The sequence below is a fragment of the Salvelinus namaycush genome, unplaced genomic scaffold (assembly GCF_016432855.1).
Source record: "Salvelinus namaycush isolate Seneca unplaced genomic scaffold, SaNama_1.0 Scaffold403, whole genome shotgun sequence".
Taxonomy (NCBI): Eukaryota; Metazoa; Chordata; class Actinopteri; order Salmoniformes; family Salmonidae; genus Salvelinus; species Salvelinus namaycush.
Window position 1 is genome coordinate 58,246 of NW_024061042.1, and position 24,190 is coordinate 82,435.

Consider the following 24,190-nt stretch of genomic DNA (forward strand, 5'->3'; position numbering starts at 1 on the left):
TGCCTGAACGAGATCTGGTCTGCCATTCTCATTGACGCATAACAAAATCCACCACAAACTCTCCAGAATATTTCAGTGAAATCCATATAGAACCCCTGGGACATGTTGTTCGAAGTCTTTTATTTTGTTTATTCCCCAAAAACCACGTGTCATGTCAAGTCAACCTTTGACCTGTCGGGGATGACGTTTATAAAGAGGCGGGGGGAGGGTGGTTTCTCTCTTTTGTGAATTCTCTGCCTCCACTCTAACGAGCGCAGTCTGTAGTTGCGTGATCACAGCTGGTCTCTTCTCAGTCATCCAGCAAGCCTCCTGTACCAACACACGCACTGTACACTAGATCTTGGATTTGATCAGAAATGTTTTTCTGTAGATCGGCTTGGCAGAGACTCCTGACACGAATGACAGTCGCCCTACCCTTATCCAGAAATGGTGAGTGGATTAGAAGAGGTCCAATTTGATGGAGTATATTGTATTTGTTTGGGGCATTTTTATATTAAGCGTTTGTTGCATCCTAGCTAACGCGTCACGCGTGCGTGATGTGGGGATTGACGCGAAGGTCAATGCAATTACAGTTGGTTTTAATGACCGTCTGTGTAAACAGTTGAGCTTGATTTTATACATTTGGACTGTTTGTCCAATATTGGGTGAATTTTGTATGGATTTTTCAATCAATGCAGTTTCCTTCAAATTGCGCGACATTTATGTACTTTATTCATTCCAGGATGATCCACTGCGTCATTCTTTACTAGTTTATTGAAAAAACATTGCAAGAAAAGTTACATGTAATCATTTCATTCTTACATTATTGCTGAGCGCTTGTTGAGGCAGTACGCCCCCTTTTCCGTTGGGGAGGTGTGTCCATGTCCACACAGATTAGAACATGCAGTTCTGCACAATTTAGTTACGAAACAGCGCATCCCCGTCTAAAAACCTACATAATCGGTGTTATGTAACGTCAAAGCATCAAGTGCATGTATTTATCTGATATATCCCCTTAAATCGTTGTTTTTTTTGAAGACTAAGTGGAGATGTTGTAGTCTATATGATGTCCTATGGATATTCTTCGCGTGTGATGGTAGCGCGTGTATAGGATAGGGGTTGTGTGTGTATATAGATTATTGGATTAGTCTATAGCAGCCCTACTTGAATTTGACCTGTCGAGTTCTGCAGAGGCGTCAAACTCTATAATCCAAATTGATTGTTATGTTGAATTCATTCTCCCCGACTCATCAAAGCGTTTTGTCAGGGAGAGAGAACATGTTATTGTTTGGTTCATAGCTTTGTGTGGGTTTGAGTGAAAGCAAGGGGAAGAGAGGATTTGGGTTGTATTTTTAGTCTAGCTACTTTCCCATGCACGAGCTTCATCGATAGACTAGTTCTAGTCTGGCTTCATTCCGGATCTAGAATCCCTATGTGCTTTGTTGCGTAAGGAATTTGCCCTGAGGGAGATATGAACCGTGCTGGTTTAATTTCCTGTTTTATAAATGTTAGACTCTTCATCCTCTCCATGTTTTGACACTAGGATGTATATTCCCCCTGATCTACAGCTAGAAGCATAGACATGCATTGTAACAGTAGCTTTATCCTCTGTGTATTTCTGCACACCCTGCTCTGTGTGTTTCTGCACACCCTGCTCTGTGTGTTTCTGCACACCCTGCTCTGGATTATATTTAGCTGACTAATGACGTATTGATCACTAGTCATTACTAGGTCTAGGGCAGATGGGCCTCATGGTTAGGCTTTGGGCCTACGTAGGGGGCGGGTACTTCTTCATGCATGTATAGTCCTGTGTTGTGCCACTGGTGTGAATGGTCTCTATTCAGTTGGAAGGAATCGGTGGTGGGGGGGGGGGTTCAATGCTACTGTGCTGTGATTGGCTGTCAGGGAGGAAACTGGGATCTCGTGTGTCTGTGACACGTCTGACCTCTAGCTCAGCTTAACTGATTAGTACCTAGCTACCTGTATAAATAACTGGGCCTTCACAGGAACAGACAGGGGGCCACTTGCTGTGCCATGGGATTAGAGAGAGCAGCAGAGTAGCTCTGGGTCAACCAGGATCAGTGTCTGGTAACAACTGATGGATGGGTTTTTTGAGGAACGTTTTACTGGCAATGACTGTTGTGATGTGTCTTGTCCTTCCTTGGTAGAATGTATTGACTGTGTCTCTCTGGACCAGAGTCTGCTAAATGGCCTCTATGTAAAAGTTTTTTTTAAATTTATTTAACCTTTATTTAACTAGGCAAGTCAGTTAAGAACAAATTCTTATTTTCAATGAAGGCCTAGGAACAGTGGGTTAACTGCCTTGTTCAGGGACAGAACAACATATTTTTACCTTGTCAGCTCGGGGATTCGATCGAGCAACCTTTTGGTTACTGGCCCAACACTCTTACCATGAGGATACCGCTAGGCTACCTGCCGCCCTGTGTGAAGCACAAAACTATTGGTCCGAGTTCTGGGATGTTATGTAGGTTGCTTCTGTAATCTATGGAGCTGATCAGATTTATGTGTCTGATCAGCTCACTGAAGTGTTACATGTGGTTCTGTTGACCTCTATCAGAGGGGGGGGGGGAGATGAGGAGTCAGCATGGTAGGGTACATGTGGTTCTGTTGACCTCTATCAGAGGGGGGGGGGGGGAGATGAGGAGTCAGCATGGTAGGGTACATGTGGTTCTGTTGACCTCTATCAGGGGGGGGTGGGGGGGGTAGATGAGGAGTCAGCATGGTAGGGTACATGTGGTTCTGTTGACCTCTATCAGGGGGGGTAGATGAGGAGTCAGCATGGTAGGGTACATGTGGTTCTGTTGACCTCTATCAGGGGGGGTAGATGAGGAGTCAGCATGGTAGGGTACATGTGGTTCTGTTGACCTCTATCAGGGGGGGTAGATGAGGAGTCAGCATGGCAGGGTACATGTATTCTCTGCAGAGCTGCAGGATGAAATGTGATACTCTACATGGAAGGAACAGGGGAGAGGGGTGGTGGAGGTGGAGAGCTCCCTTCTGTACATTGTTCCCTTACTGCAGCCTGGGCTGCTCTACACACACACTCTCACCCAGAGACAGGTGCACACACACACTCTCACCCAGAGACAGGTGCACACACACACTCTCACCCAGAGACAGGTGCACACACACACTCTCACCCAGAGACAGGTGCACACACACACTCTCACCCAGAGACAGGTGCACACACACTCTCTCACCCAGAGACAGGTGCACACACACTCTCTCACCCAGAGACAGGTGCACACACACTCTCTCACCCAGAGACAGGTGCACACACACTCTCTCACCCAGAGACAGGTGCACACACACTCTCTCACCCAGAGACAGGTGCACACACACTCTCTCACCCAGAGACAGGTGCACACACACTCTCTCACCCAGAGACAGGTGCACACACACTCTCTCACCCAGAGACAGGTGCACACACACTCTCTCACCCAGAGACAGGTGCACACACACTCTCTCACCCAGAGACAGGTGCACACACACTCTCTCACCCAGAGACAGGTGCACACACACTCTCTCACCCAGAGACAGGTGCACACACACACTCTCACCCAGAGACAGGTGCACACACACACTCTCACCCAGAGACAGGTGCACACACACACTCTCACCCAGAGACAGGTGCACACACACACTCTCACCCAGAGACAGGTGCACACACACTCTCTCACCCAGAGACAGGTGCACACACACTCTCTCACCCAGAGACAGGTGCACACACACTCTCTCACCCAGAGACAGGTGCACACACACTCTCTCACCCAGAGACAGGTGCACACACACTCTCTCACCCAGAGACAGGTGCACACACACTCTCTCACCCAGAGACAGGTGCACACACACTCTCTCACCCAGAGACAGGTGCACACACACTCTCTCACCCAGAGACAGGTGCACACACACTCTCTCACCCAGAGACAGGTGCACACACACTCTCTCACCCAGAGACAGGTGCACACACACTCTCTCACCCAGAGACAGGTGCACACACACTCTCTCACCCAGAGACAGGTGCACACACACTCTCTCACCCAGAGACAGGTGCACACACACTCTCTCACCCAGAGACAGGTGCACACACACTCTCTCACCCAGAGACAGGTGCACACACACTCTCTCACCCAGAGACAGGTGCACACACACTCTCTCACCCAGAGACAGGTGCACACACACTCTCTCACCCAGAGACAGGTGCACACACACTCTCTCACCCAGAGACAGGTGCACACACACTCTCTCACCCAGAGACAGGTGCACACACACTCTCTCACCCAGAGACAGGTGCACACACACTCTCTCACCCAGAGACAGGTGCACACACACTCTCTCACCCAGAGACAGGTGCACACACACTCTCTCACCCAGAGACAGGTGCACACACACTCTCTCACCCAGAGACAGGTGCACACACACTCTCTCACCCAGAGACAGGTGCACACACACTCTCTCACCCAGAGACAGGTGCACACACACTCTCTCACCCAGAGACAGGTGCACACACACTCTCTCACCCAGAGACAGGTGCACACACACTCTCTCACCCAGAGACAGGTGCACACACACTCTCTCACCCAGAGACAGGTGCACACACACTCTCTCACCCAGAGACAGGTGCACACACACTCTCTCACCCAGAGACAGGTGCACACACACTCTCTCACCCAGAGACAGGTGCACACACACTCTCTCACCCAGAGACAGGTGCACACACACTCTCTCACCCAGAGACAGGTGCACACACACTCTCTCACCCAGAGACAGGTGCACACAAACACACACACTCAACCAGAGACAGGTGCACACAAACACACACACTCAACCAGAGACAGGTAAACACAAACACACACACTCAACCAGAGACAGGTAAACACAAACACACACACTCAACCAGAGACAGGTAAACACAAACACACACACTCAACCAGAGACAGGTAAACACAAACACACACACTCAACCAGAGACAGGTAAACACAAACACACACACTCAACCAGAGACAGGTAAACACAAACTCTCTCAACCAGAGACAGGTAAACACAAACTCTCTCAACCAGAGACAGGTAAACACACACTCTCTCAACCAGAGACAGGTAAACACACACTCTCTCAACCAGAGACAGGTAAACACACACTCTCTCAACCAGAGACAGGTAAACACACACTCTCTCAACCAGAGACAGGTAAACACACACTCTCTCAACCAGAGACAGGTAAACACACACTCTCTCAACCAGAGACAGGTAAACACACACTCTCTCAACCAGAGACAGGTAAACACACACTCTCTCACCCAGAGACAGGTGAACACACACTCTCTCACCCAGAGACAGGTGAACACACACTCTCTCAACCAGAGACAGGTGAACACACACCTCTTATAGAACACATATGTTGCTCACACAGTCACCCAGAGACAGGTGAACACACACTCTCTCACCCAGAGACAGGTGAACACACACTCTCTCACCCAGAGACAGGTGAACACACACTCTCTCAACCAGAGACAGGTGAACACACACCTCTTATAGAACACATATGTTGCTCACACAGTCACCCAGAGACAGGTGAACACACACTCTCTCACCCAGAGACAGGTGAACACACACTCTCTCACCCAGAGACAGGTGAACACACACTCTCTCAACCAGAGACAGGTGAACACACACCTCTTATAGAACACATATGTTGCTCACACAGTCACCCAGAGACAGGTGCGGAAACAGACACACACACACACCTCATGAGCACACACCACAGAGGCACCACTTACAGAAAGTGTCTCTCTTGTTTTGCCCTGTAGGCGCCCCTCTGCCAGACCTTTGCATTCTGGGACACATGTTGAACTTTGAACCTAGTCCCCTGTACACCACCCCGGTACAGTTATATGCCTGGTGTTTTCTACTCAGGGCTGAATGTATACATTCGTCTATAGCAGTACTTTACTGTCTCTAATGGACTAACAGCAGAACTAGACAGCAGAACACGGCCACGTTTACCTGTGTAGTTGACTGGGTTTATGTCGTGTGGCTGTGCCGTTTCTATGGTGTGTGTGTGTGTGTGATTTGAGGGAGTGTTTGGGTGACGGTGTAGCAGAGGAGAGGATCTTTGGTCCAGGTGTGTGTGTGATTGACTGGTTGTGTGTGTGTGTGATTTGAGGGAGTGTTTGGGTGACGGTGCAGCAGAGGAGAGGATCTTTGGTCCAGGAAGGACGAGGGTTTATTTATGTCTGTGTTCTAAATGCTCCACCATTGCCAGTGTTGATGGGATCATGCTATTTAGCCTGAGGAGAGCCAATCCTGTCAACCCTGTCAGTCTGTTTACTGAAGACTAGGCTACTGCTGTCCACCCAGCCCTACTGGCCATGTGGACCATGCCACCCACACACAACAACCCTGGCAGTCTGTTTACTGAAGACTAGGCTACTGCTATCCACCCAGCCCTACTGGCCATGTGGACCATGCCACCCACACACAACAACCCTGGCAGTCTGTTTACTGAGGACTAGGCTACTGCTATCCACCCAGCCCTACTGGCCATGTGGACCATGCCACCCACACACAACAACCCTGGCAGTCTGTTTACTGAGGACTAGGCTACTGCTATCCACCCAGCCCTACTGGCCATGTGGACCATGCCACCCACACACAACAACCCTGGCAGTCTGTTTACTGAAGACTAGGCTACTGCTATCCACCCAGCCCTACTGGCCATGTGGACCATGCCACCCACACAACAACCCTGGCAGTCTGTTTACTGAAGACTAGGCTACTGCTGTCCACCCAGCCCTACTGGCCATGTGGACCATGCCACCCACACACAACAACCCTGGCAGTCTGTTTACTGAAGACTAGGCTACTGCTGTCCACCCAGCCCTACTGGCCATGTGGACCATGCCACCCACACACAACAACAATAACAACCCATTATGGAGATTTATGGTCTTATCTCACATCTCTATTGCTGCATTTGGGTCTTTCTTTAGTGTCGTTAATATGAAGGTTCTGTAAAGATGATTCGGTGTCCTACAGTCTGACAGGGATTTTACATCAACACTATGCTATTGGCAAAGAGTCAAGTGGCGTTAACCCAAATGACATGTGTTTAGATGGGGAGGGGTTTAGAAAGCAGGACATGTTTCTTGGGGGTTGTCCAATCAAACACAGTATCAGACATAAAACAAGGACTAGAATACATCTGTGTTCAAACACAGTATCAGACATAAAACAAGGACTAGAATACATCTGTGTTCAAACACAGTATCAGACATAAAACAAGGACTAGAATACATCTGTGTTCAAACACTGTTTGAAATCTTTCAAATACCTGTTGAGCTTTTGCTCCAGGCTTTTAGGAGCACCGGATGGGTGGGGTTTGGTCCGTCTGTTGGTCCATTAAGCCAGGCAAGATCAATCAACCACAGAAACTACTTGAAATTATTTCAAATATTATTTGAACCCAGGTCTGGACTAGGATGGACTGGGATTGGTTGGCTAGTTGTGTTTTAGCTTGGTAGGACGGACTGGGATTGGTTGGCTAGTTGCGTTTTAGCTTGGTAGGATGGACTGGGATAGGTTGGCTAGTCGTGTTTAGCTTGGTAGGATGGACTGGGATTGGTTGGCTAGTCGTGTTTAGCTTGGTAGGCTGGACTAGGATTGGTTGGCTAGTCGCGTTTAGCTTGGTAGGATGGACTGGGATTGGTTGGCTAGTTGCGTTTAGCTTGGTAGGATAAACTAGGATAGGTTGACTAGTCGCGTTTAGCTTGGTAGGACGGACTGGGATTGGTTGGCTAGTCGTGTTTAGCTTGGTAGGATGGACTGGGATTGGTTGGCTAGTCGTGTTTAGCTTGGTAGGCTGGACTGGGATTGGTTGGCTAGTCGTGTTTAGCTTGGTAGGCTGGACTAGGATTGGTTGGCTAGTCGCGTTTAGCTTGGTAGGATGGACTGGGATTGGTTGGCTAGTTGCGTTTAGCTTGGTAGGATAAACTAGGATAGGTTGACTAGTCGCGTTTAGCTTGGTAGGACGGACTGGGATTGGTTGGCTAGTCGCGTTTTAGCTTGGTAGGATGGACTGGGATTGGTTGTCTAGTTGCGTTTTAGCTTGGTAGGATGGACTGGGATTGGTTGGCTAGTCGCGTTTTAGCTTGGTAGGATGGACTGGGATTGGTTGGCTAGTCGCGTTTAGCTTGGTAGGCTGGACTGGGATTGGTTGGCTAGTTGCGTTTTAGCTTGGTAGGATGGACTGGGATTGGTTGGCTAGTTGCGTTTAGCTTGGTAGGCTGGACTGGGATTGGTTGGCTAGTTGCGCTTAGCTTATGCTAACACTTTCCGCTGCCTCTGCTCTGCTGTGTCACATGAATGGTGCTACTGTATCTCTCTTGTTTAACGGGATTAAGAGGGATAGAGGCTTGTTGCCATGGTACCAGAACACAACTGATGCCCTGAGTGGAAAGATGGCTGGACCGGATGAACCCAGGCCCTGTAGTAGAACAAGGTTGATCATGACGGAGGATAACATTAGATATGCATAGATTGACAATGCAAGAAATGGATCATTAGGGCCCATACAGAAATCATAGTGGGTCCATTGACATGGCATGGTCATCTGTCCAATGCAAAACTAGCATCTTCCTTACTGTCTGAGTAGATGAACAAAAAGTGTACAACTTGCTTTCTATTCATATATTTACATGCTTTATAGTTTGTATATATGTGTATCTCCCTCTGTATCTACAGTACCAGTCAAGGTTTGGACACACCTACTCATTCAAGGGGTTTTCTTTATTTCTACTGTTTTCTACATTGTAGAATAATAGTGAAGACGTCAAAACTATGAAATAACACATATGGAATCATGTAGTAACCAAAAAAGTGTTAAATAAATCTGAATATATATTTTAGATTCCTCAAAGTAGCCACCGTTTGCTTTGATGACAGCTTTGCACACTCTTGGCATTCTCTCAACCAGTTTCACCTGGAATACTTTTCCAACAGTCTTGAAGGAGTTCTCACATGTACTGAGCACTTGTTGGCTACTTTTCCTTCACTCTGCGGTCCAACTCATCCCAAACCATCTCAATTGAGTTGAGGTCGGGTGATTTGTGGAGGCCAGGTCATCTGATGCAGCACTCCATCACTCTCCTTCTTGGTCAAACAGCCCTTATGCAGCCTGGAGGTGTGTTGGGTCTTTGTCCTGTTGAAAAACAAATGATAGTCCCATTAAGCGCCAACCAGATGGGATGGCGTATCGCTGGTTAAGTGTGCCTTGAAATCGAAATAAATTTGTGTCACCAGCAAATCACCATCACACCTCCTCCGTGCTTTACGGGGGTGGCTGCTACTTGGAAGAATCTTTCACAGACAGGAACCGTGACCATTTTTGGTAAACTGGTCAACCGCCTTTATGACATCTTCATTATCCACAGTCTTTGGTAGCTGTCTCTTCTGGTCCGTCCCCTAACCATGTCCCCCTCTCCACTGTGTCTCCTTAGTGGTTCCAGTGCGGCAGATGTCCGTCGGGATCCCCGGTGGCTCTGCTACCAACGTGGCGTACGCCGTTCTGTGTGGAGGAGGCCTAACTGCCGCTGTAGTCTACGTAAGTACTGATTCAAGGTCGGTAGTGTGTGTGTACCTAATGTTAAAGGATAAGGCCTGGGCAGTACATGCTGATCCTAGATCAGATTGGTTCCTGAAGGGCACCATCTACTCAAAACCGTATTCTACTATTTGAGTATCACCCTAGACACTCTTAGGTCAGTTTTTGTTTCCTCCCATAATGGTTAAGGTGATCTGGAGAGCGCACACTGATCTGAAGTCTGTGCCTGACGGTTAACTTGAACTAAGCATGCTATATAGTTTACTTTCAAGCATATTGACACAAGTATTGATTTTTACTGACTCTTCCCAGGTCAGTTTTCCACACTTTAATCCAATGCATAAACATTAGGACACATGACCCCAGGCCAGTGGTTTGGTTAGGGAACAATGCATAAACATTAGGACACATGACCCCAGGCCAGTGGTTTGGTTAGGGAACAATGCATAAACATTAGTACACATGACCCCAGGCCAGTGGTTTGGTTAGGGAACAATGACCCCAGGCCAGTGGTTTGGTTAGGGAACAATGCATAAACATTAGGACACATGACCCCAGGCCAGTGGTTTGGTTAGGGAACAATGCATAAACATTAGGACACATGACCCCAGGCCAGTGGTTTGGTTAGGGAACAATGCATAAACATTAGTACACATGATCCCAGGCCTGTGGTTTGGTTAGGGAACAATGCATAAACATTAGGACACATGATCCCAGGCCTGTGGTTTGGTTAGGGAACAATGCATAAACATTAGGACACATGATCCCAGGCCTGTGGTTTGGTTAGGGAACAATGTGAGGAGTGGCTGCGGACCCCAGCTTTTCTCTGCCCGTTTCTCCTCCGGACTAAAGATGGTATTACGTTCTGCTGGTGTTTATTATGTACTTGACCCTCTACCTGTAGAGAACAGGCTACTCTGGTGTTTATTATGTCCTTGACCCTCTACCTGTAGAGAACAGGCTACTCTGGTGTTTATTATGTCCTTGACCCTCTACCTGTAGAGAACAGGCTACTCTGGTGTTTATTATGTCCTTGACCCTCTACCTGTAGAGAACAGGCTACTCTGGTGTTTATTATCACCTTGACCCTCTACCTGTAGAGAACAGGCTACTCTGGTGTTTATTATGTCCTTGACCCTCTACCTGTAGAGAACAGGCTACTCTGGTGTTTATTATGTCCTTGACCCTCTACCTGTAGAGAACAGGCTACTCTGGTGTTTATTATGTCCTTGACCCTCTACCTGTAGAGAACAGGCTACTCTGGTGTTTATTATGTCCTTGACCCTCTACCTGTAGAGAACAGGCTACTCTGGTGTTTATTATGTCCTTGACCCTCTACCTGTAGAGAACAGGCTACTCTGGTGTTTATTATCACCTTGACTCTCTACCTGTAGAGAACAGGTTACTCTGGTGTTTATTATGTCCTTGACCCTCTACCTGTAGAGAACAGGCTACTCTGGTGAACGGAGGTCGTTTTAATAAAGTTTGATCAAAACTGAATGTGTGCAAGATCACATAATGATAGTATTCTACAGGACCCAATATAATAGCATAGTATTACGTCACTGTAGGATGAAATCCCAACCACATTTCTCTCTTTATGTGGCTGAAACTCAACAGCACTCGCCTCAACTAGGAACAAAACACAGGTAGGCTATGCTTCAGTTAAACACCTGCTCTATAATTCTCTCACGCACAAATATCATACCACCCCCCCCCCAAAATGCTAACCTCCCCCTTTAATTGTAATGATGAGAGGTTAGCATGTCTTGGGGGTATGATATAAAATGCTAACCTCCCCCTGTAATTGTAATGATGAGAGGTTAGCATGTCTTGGGGGTATGATATAAAATGCTAACCTCCCCCTGTAATTGTAATGATGAGAGGTTAGCATGTCTTGGGGGTATGATATAAAATGCTAACTTCCCACTGTAATTGTAATGATGAGAGGTTAGCATGTCTTGGGGGTATGATATAAAATGCTAACCTCCCCCTGTAATTGTAATGATGAGAGGTTAGCATGTCTTGGGGGTATGATATAAAATGCTAACCTCCCCCTGTAATTGTAATGATGAGAGGTTAGCATGTCTTGGGGGTATGATATTAAATGCTAACCTCCCCCTGTAATTGTAATGATCAGAGGTTAGCATGTCTTGGGGGTATGATATTGGTGTGTTACTTTCACACTCATCCTTATTCACATTTCATTCAGGATTGTCCGTAATCATGGTAGCATCCACATGACTATATAATATTTTATTCTTATTTATAAGTGACTCTAAAATGACACATTATTTACCATTTTATTTCTATTGGGCACAAAATATTCTGGAACACAACCAAAACAAAGTAGCATAGTCACAAGTTTGATGTAGTCATTTCGTGCTCTGAATATGGGACCAAATACTACACTTTTGAATACTTTTAACACTCATACAAGTGAAATTCTCCCAAAACTTTTGGTCCCCTTAAATGGGGAAGGAGGACTATGTACAAAAAGTGTTGTAATTTCTAAACGGTTCACCAGTCCCAGTACGTTGAGCTCACTGTCCCTGTCCCAGTACGTTGAGCTCACTGTCACTGTCCCAATACGTTGAGCTCACTGTCCCTGTCCCAATACGTTGAGCTCACTGTCCCTGTCCCAGTACGTTGAGCTCACTGTCCCTGTCCCGATACGTTGAGCTCACTGTCACTGTCCCTATACGTTGAGCTCACTGTCCCTGTCCCGATACGCTGAGCTCACTGTCCCTGTCCCGATACGTTGAGCTCACTGTCCCTGTCCCAGTACGTTGAGCTCCCTGTCCCTGTCCCAATACGTTGAGCTCCCTGTCCCTGTCCCGATACGTTGAGCTCACTGTCCCTGTCCCAGTACGTTGAGCTCACTGTCCCTGTCCCAGTACGTTGAGCTCACTGTCCCTGTCCCAGTACGTTGAGCTCACTGTCCCTGTCCCAGTACGTTGAGCTCACTGTCCCTGTCCCAGTACGTTGAGCTCACTGTCCCTGTCCCAGTACGTTGAGCTCACTGTCCCTGTCCCAGTACGTTGAGCTCACTGTCCTTGTCCCAGTACGTTGAGCTCACTGTCCCTGTCCCAGTACGTTGAGCTCACTGTCCCTGTCCCAGTACGTTGAGCTCACTGTCCCGATACGTTGAGCTCACTGTCCCTGTCCCGATACGTTGAGCTCACTGTCACTGTCCCGATACGTTGAGCTCACTGCCCCTGTCCCGATACGTTGAGCTCACTGTACAGCCTTGTCCCCATACGTTGAGCTCACCGACCCTGTCCCAATACGTTGAGCTCACTGTCCCTGTCCCAATACGTTGAGCTCACTGTCACTGTCCCGATACGTTGAGCTCACTGTCCCTGTCCCGATACGTTGAGCTCACTGTCACTGTCCCGATACGTTGAGCTCACTGTCACTGTCCCGATACGTTGAGCTCACTGTCACTGTCCCGATACGTTGAGCTCACTGTCACTGTCCCGATACGTTGAGCTCACTGTCACTGTCCCGATACGTTGAGCTCACTGTCACTGTCCCGATACGTTGAGCTCACTGTCACTGTCCCGATACGTTGAGCTCACTGTCACTGTCCCGATACGTTGAGCTCACTGTCACTGTCCCGATACGTTGAGCTCACTGTCACTGTCCCGATACGTTGAGCTCACTGTCACTGTCCCGATACGTTGAGCTCACTGTCACTGTCCCGATACGTTGAGCTCACTGCCCCTGTCCCGATACGTTGAGCTCACTGTACAGCCTTGTCCCCATACGTTGAGCTCACTGTCCCTGTCCCAATACGTTGAGCTCACTGTCCCTGTCCCGATACGTTGAGCTCACTGTCCCTGTTCCGATACGTTGAGCTCACTGTCACTGTCCCGATACGTTGAGCTCACTGTCACTGTCCCGATACGTTGAGCTCACTGTCACTGTCCCGATACGTTGAGCTCACTGTCACTGTCCCGATACGTTGAGCTCACTGTCACTGTCCCGATACGTTGAGCTCACTGTCACTGTCCCGATACGTTGAGCTCACTGTCACTGTCCCGATACGTTGAGCTCACTGTCACTGTCCCGATACGTTGAGCTCACTGTCACTGTCCCGATACGTTGAGCTCACTGTCACTGTCCCGATACGTTGAGCTCACTGTCACTGTCCCGATACGTTGAGCTCACTGTCACTGTCCCGATACGTTGAGCTCACTGTCACTGTCCCGATACGTTGAGCTCACTGTCACTGTCCCGATACGTTGAGCTCACTGTCACTGTCCCGATACGTTGAGCTCACTGCCCCTGTCCCGATACGTTGAGCTCACTGTACAGCCTTGTCCCCATACGTTGAGCTCATTGTCCCTGTCCCAATACGTTGAGCTCACTGTCCCTGTCCCGATACGTTGAGCTCACTGTCCCTGTTCCGATACGTTGAGCTCACTGTCACTGTCCCGATACGTTGAGCTCACTGTCACTGTCCCGATACGTTGAGCTCACTGTCCCTGTCCCGATACGTTGAGCTCACTGTCCCTGTCCCGATACGTTGAGCTCACTGTCACTGTCCCGATACGTTGAGCTCACTGTCACTGTCCCGATACGTTGAGCTCACTGTCACTGTCCCGATACGTTGAGCTCACTGTCACTGTCCCGATACGTTGAGCTCACTGTCACTGTCCCGATACGTTGAGCTCACTGTCCCTGTCCCGATACGTTGAGCTCACTGTCACTGTCCCGATACGTTGAGCTCACTGTCACTGTCCCGATACGTTGAGCTCACTGTCACTGTCCCGATACGTTGAGCTCACTGTCACTGTCCCGATACGTTGAGCTCACTGTCACTGTCCCGATACGTTGAGCTCACTGTCACTGTCCCGATACGTTGAGCTCACTGCCCCTGTCCCGATACGTTGAGCTCACTGTACAGCCTTGTCCCCATACGTTGAGCTCACTGTCCCTGTCCCGATACGTTGAGCTCACTGTCCCTGTCCCGATACGTTGAGCTCACTGTCCCTGTTCCGATACGTTGAGCTCACTGTCACTGTCCCGATACGTTGAGCTCACTGTCACTGTCCCGATACGTTGAGCTCACTGTCCCTGTCCCGATACGTTGAGCTCACTGTCCCTGTCCCGATACGTTGAGCTCACTGTCACTGTCCCGATACGTTGAGCTCACTGTCACTGTCCCGATACGTTGAGCTCACTGTCACTGTCCCGATACGTTGAGCTCACTGTCACTGTCCCGATACGTTGAGCTCACTGTCCCTGTCCCGATACGTTGAGCTCACTGTCCCTGTCCCGATACGTTGAGCTCACTGTCCCTGTCCCGATACGTTGAGCTCACTTTCCCTGTCCCGATACGTTGAGCTCACTGTCACTGTCCCGATACGTTGAGCTCACTGTCACTGTCCCGATACGTTGAGCTCACTGTCCCTGTCCCGATACGTTGAGCTCACTGTCCCTGTCCCGATACGTTGAGCTCACTGTCCCTGTCCCGATACGTTGAGCTCACTGTCCCTGTCCCGATACGTTGAGCTCACTGTCCCTGTCCCAGTACGTTGAGCTCACTGTCCCTGTCCCAGTACGTTGAGCTCACTGTCCCTGTCCCAGTACGTTGAGCTCACTGTCCCTGTCCCAGTACGTTGAGCTCACTGTCCCTGTCCCAGTACGTTGAGCTCACTGTCCCTGTCCCAAATACGTTGAGCTCACTGTCCCTGTCCCAAATACGTTGAGCTCACTGTCCCTGTCCCAGTACGTTGAGCTCACTGTCCCTGTCCCAGTACGTTGAGCTCACTGCCCCTGTCCCAGTACGTTGAGCTCACTGTCCATGTCCCAGTACGTTGAGCTCACTGTCCCTGTCCCGATACGTTGAGCTCACTGTCCCTGTCCCGATACGTTGAGCTCACTGTCCCTGTCCCGATACGTTGAGCTCACTGTCCCTGTCCCGATACGTTGAGCTCACTGTCCCTGTCCCGATACGTTGAGCTCACTGACCCTGTCCCGATACGTTGAGCTCACTGTCACTGTCCCGATACGTTGAGCTCACTGTCACTGTCCCGATACGTTGAGCTCACTGTCCCTGTCCCGATACGTTGAGCTCACTGTCACTGTCCCGATACGTTGAGCTCACTGCCCCTGTCCCAATACGTTGAGCTCACTGTACAGCCTTGTCCCGATACGTTGAGCTCACTGTCACTGTCCCGATACGTTGAGCTCACTGTCCCTGTCCCGATACGTTGAGCTCACTGTCCCTGTCCCGATACGTTGAGCTCACTGTCCCTGTCCCGATACGTTGAGCTCACTGTCCCTGTCCCGATACGTTGAGCTCACTGTCCCTGTCCCGATACGTTGAGCTCACTGTCCCTGTCCCGATACGTTGAGCTCACTGTCCCTGTCCCGATACGTTGAGCTCACTGTCCCTGTCCCGATACGTTGAGCTCACTGTCCCTGTCCCGATACGTTGAGCTCACTGTCCCTGTCCCGATACGTTGAGCTCACTGTCACTGTCCCGATACGTTGAGCTCACTGTCCCGATACGTTGAGCTCACTGTCCCTGTCCCGATACGTTGAGCTCACTGCCCCTGTCCCGATACGTTGAGCTCACTGCCCCTGTCCCGATACGTTGAGCTCACTGCCCCTGTCCCAATACGTTGAGCTCACTGTACAGCCTTGTCCCAATACGTTTAGCTCACTGTCCCTGTCCGTTGAGCTCACTGTCCCTGTCCCGATACGTTGAGCTCACTGTCACTGTCCCGATACGTTGAGCTCACTGTACAGCCTTGTGGTAACTGTTGTCATGGAGAACCCTTACCGTGGTGCTTTTTAAAGACCGTTATACCAGTTCTACAGACAACTGTTGGCAAGGACGTTAGCTTAGTACACTGCTTTATTTAACACTACACTGTTACTCACTAGTGCTGAGGGAAGAGAGGATTCAGCTTCTCAACTTAGAGTTTAAGGCAGCCATTTTAAAATGCAGCTAGATTCCCTTTCTGTGTTCTTTTAATTTGGCGTGTCCCTCCAACCTCCGTCTGTCTGTTCCATTCAGGCTTACAAGACAGTGAATGGTGACAGTGAGCGGTACAATGACAGACTCGCCGAGATGAACTTGAGGCCCAAGGGTGAGTACTAAGTAGCCTACTGTCTGCACTGCCACATGCTCCACTGAGATGAACTCGAGGCCCAAGGGTGAGTACTAAGTAGCCTACTGTCTGCACTGCCACATGCTCCACTGAGATGAACTCGAGGCCCAAGGGTGAGTACTAAGTAGCCTACTGTCTGCACTGCCACACGCTCCACTGAGATGAACTCGAGGCCCAAGGGTGAGTACTAAGTAGCCTACTGTCTGCATTGCCACACGCTCCATTGATCCACACTCTTGACATTCTACCAATAGACATGAACCATAGAATTTAGAACCATAGAATGTAGAATCCTAGGGGAGTTCTAGAATTTGTACTCTCAGTATTCCAGAATTCCTCATCATAATGGACAAGAATGGCCAGAGTTCTAGTGTCAGTTGGAGAAGGAATGTCTCATCAGAACGTTGAAACCATGACAATAATGTTTTTGTCCACACTAAGCCTAGCCAAATGTTTTCATTTGGCACGGACCCTGTTTTGGCGCTGCCACCGACATGCCAGCATGGTGGAATGATCACTCTGAATGCGATTAATCTAGACTGTCAGGGCTGATTTCTGTCAGTGATTAATTGACCTGTCGGGGTTCCCGGGCCCTGTGCCCGGATCGCCTGATTGGTCTGTTGTTGGGCTAAGCTCCTTGGTTCACATGGTGTCGCTGGGAGCTCTGATTGGTTCATGTAGAGTCTAGTTTTCTGTTCCTACCTACATTCACCCATCCTTAGTACACTAGTGGCCATACAGTGTATAGACAAACCCTAAACCTATATATATATATATAGACAACGGATGTCGTTTCTTCTTTTTGTTTTACAGGCGAGGCAGAGGGGGAGTTCTTTTTTGATTTTTTTTTTAGCGTGCCTGTGAAAAATGTAGCTTGAATGCTTTAGCAGATCGTGTCTCTCCGGCACTGTGGTGATGGGGATAGAGTGCCATTTGAGACACTGCTCTAGTCATACCTGGCATGAAACATCTTACAGCTCCCTGTCAGAACAAAGCCTAACTAACTGCCATTTCATGCGTTTGTGGTGGTGGGAGCCGCCATTTTGTAGGCTTCGCTATTCGATCACATTAACTTTAAATGAAATTCTACACCTCCCCCGATACACCTGGCACTGGTAGCCATTTTGTCATTGCTAGCCAAAAAACTTTATATAATAACTTGGATTTCTACACCTGGCCTACACGTATTCAACCAACTCTACCCCTTTAAACGTTCTAAACTCTCCTTTACCTGTTTCTAAAATAGCTACATAATCCGGGCCCACTTTAAAAGAAAAGGGTCATGTTGAGCTTTGGCTCCTGAACTTTGATCAAAGATGTTCTTACTGGTGTCCATCTAGATTTTCTTGCTTATTATTGCCCTTTTACTCCACACAGTTCAGACTAAGCCATGGGAACTCATTCATTCCCTTCATATCTACCTGCACACGTCTCCACACAGTTCAGACTAAGGGAACTCATTCATTCCCTTCATATCTACCTGCACACATCTCCACACAGTTCAGACTAAGCCATGGGAACTCATTCATTCCCTTCATATCTACCTGTTGCCCTTTTACTCCACACAGTTCAGACTAAGCCATGGGAACTCATTCATTCCCTTCATATCTACCTGTTGCCCTTTTACTCCACACAGTTCAGACTAAGCCATGGGAACTCATTCATTCCCTTCATATCTACCTGTTGCCCTTTTACTCCACACAGTTCAGACTAAGCCATGGGAACTCATTCATTCCCTTCATATCTACCTGTTGCCCTTTTACTCCACACAGTTCAGACTAAGCCATGGGAACTCATTCATTCCCTTCATATCTACCTGTTGCCCTTTTACTCCACACAGTTCAGACTAAGCCATGGGAACTCATTCATTCCCTTCATATCTACCTGTTGCCCTTTTACTCCACACAGTTCAGACTAAGCCATGGGAACTCATTCATTCCCTTCATATCTACCTGTTGCCCTTTTTTCTTTTCTACATTTGCTTGTTCTTGTTTTTGTCCTGACTGCATGTTATGTTTGGATGTTTGCTCATTGCTTAGTCTGTCAGAGCTGTATCGCCCAAAGTACCTGACCCCAAGTTCCTCGCCTTCTTAATTATACAGTTTAAAACAAGTTGAGGCTACTGCTGTCATTCCTGGCTAATTAGTTGAGATCTTATCCTTGTTTGTGTACTTGGGTATATTTCTACAACAGAATGTGGCTGGACATTTAACTAGTCAGTGGCCAGTTTAAATACCAATACAGACCACTGGCTAATCAGTTGAGATTATCCTTGTTACCTATTATAATGGTTTGTTTATAAAACCAGCTGATTTCAGTTAAGCCTAGTTAACCTTGACCTCTTAACCCTGCTCCAGCTGATCCTTCTGGCTTGTTGTGCGTCCCAAGAGGCACCCTATTCCCTATTTAGTGCACTACATTTGACCAGGGCCCATAGGGCTCTGGTCAAAAGTAGTGCACTATGTAGGGAAATGGGGTGCGTCTTGGGATTGTCGCTGTGTCCGATAAGGTTACTAGCCGTCAAACAAATCCTGGCTTCCTCCCTCTGTCCTTGTTCACTCCATTTCTTGCCTCCCCCTGTTAATCATTAACGCCCTTTGACCCGAGATCTGTATGTCATGTCTCCACCAAAACGATGGGAGTTGTTGTCCCAATGGCGCGAAGGCAGGCGACAAGCTTCGGTCCAAAACAAGCCATAGAAACTCATTGGACTTATTTTGGCAAGAGTGACTCTCTGACAATCCTTAAGTTGACACCTAATGAGCTGCAGCTCACCTCTGTGGCATTAACAAGCTGTCAGATCCCATCCTAGATTCCACTATTCCTCACCGCTCTCTCAAAGCACATTGGAGGAAAGGATCCGAGGTCTTGCCCCTCTGACCTCCCTCCTCCAATGACCTTTGAGGGCGCGTAATCAAGGAAATGAGGAATAGGGATTTGACGTTTTTTTCAAAGCCACAGGGGTCCTTTGCAGCTGAGCAGGTGTCACCAACCTGGTCGGAGCCCTAAACGACGAATGTGGTTTGAGTTGTCTCTGGTCAACTCTGAGTTCAACTCAGGATGACTGCTGACACGAATGTGGCTCACCTTTTTTAGCCAGCTACTTTTCTATGCCAATGAATCCTTCAGAACTACCTTGCACCGGGCAGGCTAACTCTACTGATCCTGAATGAAGTGTTAAAGCCGTGAGTTGAGGACCAATTAGATTTCCTCCCTCTGAATGGATCATCTCTTAATTCTCCATGTTTGAGGAAGACGACTGACTCAATATTTTATTAATCAACTGTTCTTGTGTTAAAAGATGCAATCAAATACATATGACAAAAAAACATTTAGTGACTGAAACTTCACATGCGGTAAAACGTTCCTAATACAATGATTTTATCATAGGGGGGGGGGACAGGGACCAAGAACACCGATGAAACAATGTGTGTGAGACTGTACTTCTAATAGCCCATTCCACACCATAGTCTGCTGAAATTGCAGGGTGACTTTTTTTGTTTCAATTTGATTTAGTCAAAAATAAAAATGTGTCACTCTGGCACATGTATTGATGTTTCAGCATTGTCAATGACGGATTCGGTGTTCGACTCGGTATGTAGTTACAAGCCTGGCATGAGCAGGCTCGGAAGTGACGGGTGCACAATCAATATCTACCTTCGCTAACTGAAGCTAGCTCATTTCAGAGAAGCCTGAGTACATCTAGCTACATTCATAGTATACGCCTCAGGGGTTTCCAGAGGGTTCAAAGGTCAAACTGCATCACACATTAAAAGGTAGTTAACTGCTTAGCAGAGGACTAATAACTGAAAGCAGTTATTAATTTAGTGTTTTTCTCCATATTGGATCCACCTTTCCTTTTGTTCCTGATCAGGATATTTTCTACCCAGGGACCAGACCACATGGTACAATTTAGAATCTGTCTTTAGCGGATTGATGTTGGAATTGGACAAAACCCTGTAGGGAGGGATGAGAACGTGTCCTCACCTTTCTCTCTATTCCACTTCTCTCTCTCGCTCCATCTCCTTCCAGAAGCAGCACCAGCAGCAGAGGAAGCAGCACCAGCAGCAGAGGAAGTAGAATCCCCAGAAGAACCGGCACCAGTAGAAGCAGAGGTGTTAGCCGAGGTGGTCGCTGAGACAGCCGCCGTCGAGGAGGCGCCTGCAGCAGCAGAGGAAGTCGTAGCAGAGGTGTTAGCCGAGGTGGTCGCTGAGACAGCCGCCGTCGAGGAGGCGCCTGCAGCAGCAGAGGAAGTCGTAGCAGAGGTCGCCGCCGAATCTGTTGCCGTCGTAGAGGCGGTTGCAGAGGTTGCTGCGGAACCAGAGGTCGTCGCAGTTGAGGAGGCGCCCGCAGTGGAAGTTGCGGAAGAAGCTGCCCCGGAGGCTGTCGCAGAGGCTGTCATCGAGGCTGTCGCAGAGGCGGCTCCTGGCGTCGTGGAAGAGGACGTTGCCGCGGAGGCCGCGGGTGAGGAAGTTGTGGCCGAAGTAGTGGCCGAGACGGCTTCCACCGCCCCTGAGGCAGAAGTGGCCCCTGCCGCCGAGGTGGCAGCATAAGGGGTCAGAGGTGAAAGGTCAACCTAGAGGGGTGTGTTTAGCTGTGGTGTGTCCCTCTTACTACTACCCCCCCCCAACCCTACACCTGACACCCCCCCACACCCTATTCCCTATGTAGTGCACTACTTTCCCTGGTTTAAAGTAGCACCCTACGTATGGAATAGTGTTCCTTTTTGGATCACAGCCCCCTATCTGCTAGCACATGTTACAATAAGAAGCAGGAGGTGGACTATGTTCTGTTAAAGAACACTTTAGTTAGGTATGATGTCATGGTGACGGGGACAGCTGTCTCTTCTCATTCTGACTCCTTTACACCACAGCTAAATACAGAGCCGTTTCAGGTTTTTAAATAATACCGGTCTATTTGTCAAGCAATATGGTCGTATTTATCAATGGGGACAGGAGGTTATTTTTTCTGGTCGGATCATGGTTGTTGGGGAAAACTCCTGGCTCTGTTTTTCTGAGGAGTTCCTAGGTGTTAAAGGGGATGTAAAGGGAGATATTGGATTTATGATGATACATGTTGTCCTGACCCACAAACCTATATGCCTCTGAAATGGCACCCTATTCCCTATATAGGGCCCATAGGCTCTGGTCAAAAGTAGCACATTGTCACTAGATAGGGAATAGGTTGCCATTTTTGGACACTTCTAATGTAAAGTTTTCCCAAGTGGCCCTTAGAATTCAGGACAGAAAATGGCACCTTCTTTTTCCTTGACTTTTGTCTGAATGACTTTGTCCCTTAAGATTCCAGATGGATTGAGGAGTTCTACATAATGTCAGTCTGCTATCTCGGCTCTATTCAAGGTTGCACTCCATTTTGACGATGCGTTGAACGTGCTCCAAACTCAGATTGAAAGGAAGGTCATGTGATGAACCTCGAGACGATAAGCACTTCAAGCAGGTTAAATGGTTATTATGCAAGTAATAAATATACCAGTCAGAGAAGCATTTTGAACTGCATCTTATTGTGAAATGTGACCAAAACCCTGCTTCCTCCTTCCTGCTCTCTCCTCCTCTAAGTGCTGCTCACACCTCTCCCTGGGATAAGCTCTAGAAGGATTAGTCGGTGATGTCATAAAGCTCAGTGTTCCAGTGCCCAATGGAACTCCCAGTGATTGGAACGTTGGGGAACAATTGGATCAGTTGGTTCTCTGTGTCCTCACTGATCTCTTTATGACATACTCTCTGTCTGATCCTTATTAGCACATCCTAGACACTGTGCCAGGGAGAAGTCTGCCCCCACCAAGCACCGATAAGGGATCAGTTCCCCCTTGCCCCCAATACTGAGCAAATAGGGCTGCAACCAGTGGTTCAGGAAGTGGATTCTCAATCCTCAAAATCCGTAGTGGTATCAAATACTAGCAATGTTACTGTGCAATGTAGACGTTCTATTTTCAACCGAGTTTGTAAAACAATGTCTTACGTTGATGTAGTGTCCTTCAGTTATGAATGTTTAAACCTCTGAGAAATCTCGTTTGTACTGTCAGTTTGTTTCAAAGAGCACCAAAGCCTACACTAACCATGGAGCCTTGCGGCCTGTATCGTCCAATCAGAGCAGATACAAGTCACGTGATCTGTTAGCGCCACATGATGTGGCATCGAACAGATGACTTGACTTGGATCTGCTCTGTGATTGGAAGATACTACAGCTATTGCGTACCATCATGTGTTCGCTAACAAACCACATGACTTGTATTCTGCTCTGTGATTGGATGATACAGACCGCCTTTCTAATCTTTTCAACTATTGGTTCATCCTGGAGATTTGTGTAGCTATTCATCATTTGAAACCACGATAAGCAGCATGTATTTTAAACAAGTGTTTATACAAAGAATGTGTGGCCCTATCAGTTCCTGGAACCATAACCGTGGAGAGAGGGGCGCGGCCCGTTGCAGCCCTAGGAATTGTTTAATTAAAAGCGGGTCTTGGATAAGTGCTTGGTGGGAAGTGACTTCCACTAAAATGCACCTTCTTTAAGTACCTGTTGTTTACAGAACCTGAGCCTCTACCTTCAACTTCAAACCTCACGTAACAAACTGTAGTCGTGAATTTCTTCTTTACCTGCCTTACCTCCTAGTGGAGCACCTAGTGGAATGTTTTATCTAGAAGAGTCCACAACTAGTTTAATCAACCAACACTCAAGTTTTGCCTTGTAACCACGGTGACTGACACACAAACCAGCCAGGACTTACATGATGTAATGAAGCTGTCCAGGACGATGCCCCCAGGCTGCATCCCAAATGATTCCCTGTATGTAACCTTTATTTAACTAGGCAAGTCAGTTAAGAACAAATTCTTATTTACAATGACGGCCTACCCCGGCCAAACCCTCCCCTAACCCGGACGACGCTGGGCTCTATATAGTGCGCTACGTTTCACCAGAACCCTATGGTGTGGCCTATTGGCCCTGGTTAAAACTAGTGCGCTTTATAGGGAATAGGGTTCCATTTGTGATGCAGACATACATTCTACTACTAATACTGTCACACTAAGTGTTTTTTTTCCTTCAGCCAGCCAATCATTCACCACCATCTCTCGGTAGAACTTCGAAAAGTCCAAGCCGTTGTGTTCATTTAGTTTATTTGCGTGCGCCGATGCTGTTACAAGTCTTTGTCTTTTTATTTCCTAAATGTGAAAGGTAAACATTAAGGGAACATTTTACAATAACCATCTCACTCCAACACTGCTGTTCTATTCCTCTCCGATCCGTCGACGTTGGAAATGTTGTACTGTCTGGAGATGGTCGCCATGGGCCAACTAATAATGCACCATTGTTGACAACTTTAAGGAGATGTTTTATAAAGTATCAGCGAAGAAGTAATTCAGGAAGCTGAAGTCCTTCAATAAAGACGTTGTCAGTTACTTCTATGGTCCATTTCTTCTACTGCGTCCATTTCTTCTACTGCGT

At 48.0% G+C, this 24,190-nt stretch overlaps 1 protein-coding gene across 3 annotated transcripts; it reads left to right on the plus strand.

The window, feature by feature from the left end:
* Positions 1–233: 233 nt before the first annotated feature.
* Positions 234–24,145, plus strand: LOC120041085 (cytochrome c1-like). 3 transcript variants are annotated; one of them, XM_038986056.1, is made up of 5 exons: positions 234–429; positions 9,496–9,599; positions 16,633–16,705; positions 20,759–20,916; positions 20,992–24,145. In XM_038986056.1, exons 1-5 carry the CDS (start codon positions 357–359, stop codon positions 21,277–21,279), a joined length of 696 nt encoding a protein of 231 aa, XP_038841984.1. In that variant the 5' UTR covers positions 234–356; the 3' UTR covers positions 21,280–24,145. The 3 variants fall into 3 exon arrangements, with proteins under 3 accessions (XP_038841984.1, XP_038841983.1, XP_038841982.1); XM_038986055.1 differs by having other exon boundaries at positions 20,759–20,841; positions 20,917–24,145; XM_038986054.1 differs by having other exon boundaries at positions 20,759–24,145.
* Positions 24,146–24,190: the final 45 nt, after the last annotated feature.

Coding starts and splice junctions, on each gene's coding strand:
- LOC120041085 (XM_038986054.1), top strand. CDS start 357: ATGTTTTTCTGTAGATCGGCTTGGCAGAGACTCCTGACACGAATGACA. Junction 9,600..16,632: donor TAACTGCCGCTGTAGTCTAC/GTAAGTACTGAT, acceptor TGTTCCATTCAG/GCTTACAAGACAGTGAATGG. Junction 16,706..20,758: donor GATGAACTTGAGGCCCAAGG/GTGAGTACTAAG, acceptor ATCTCCTTCCAG/AAGCAGCACCAGCAGCAGAG.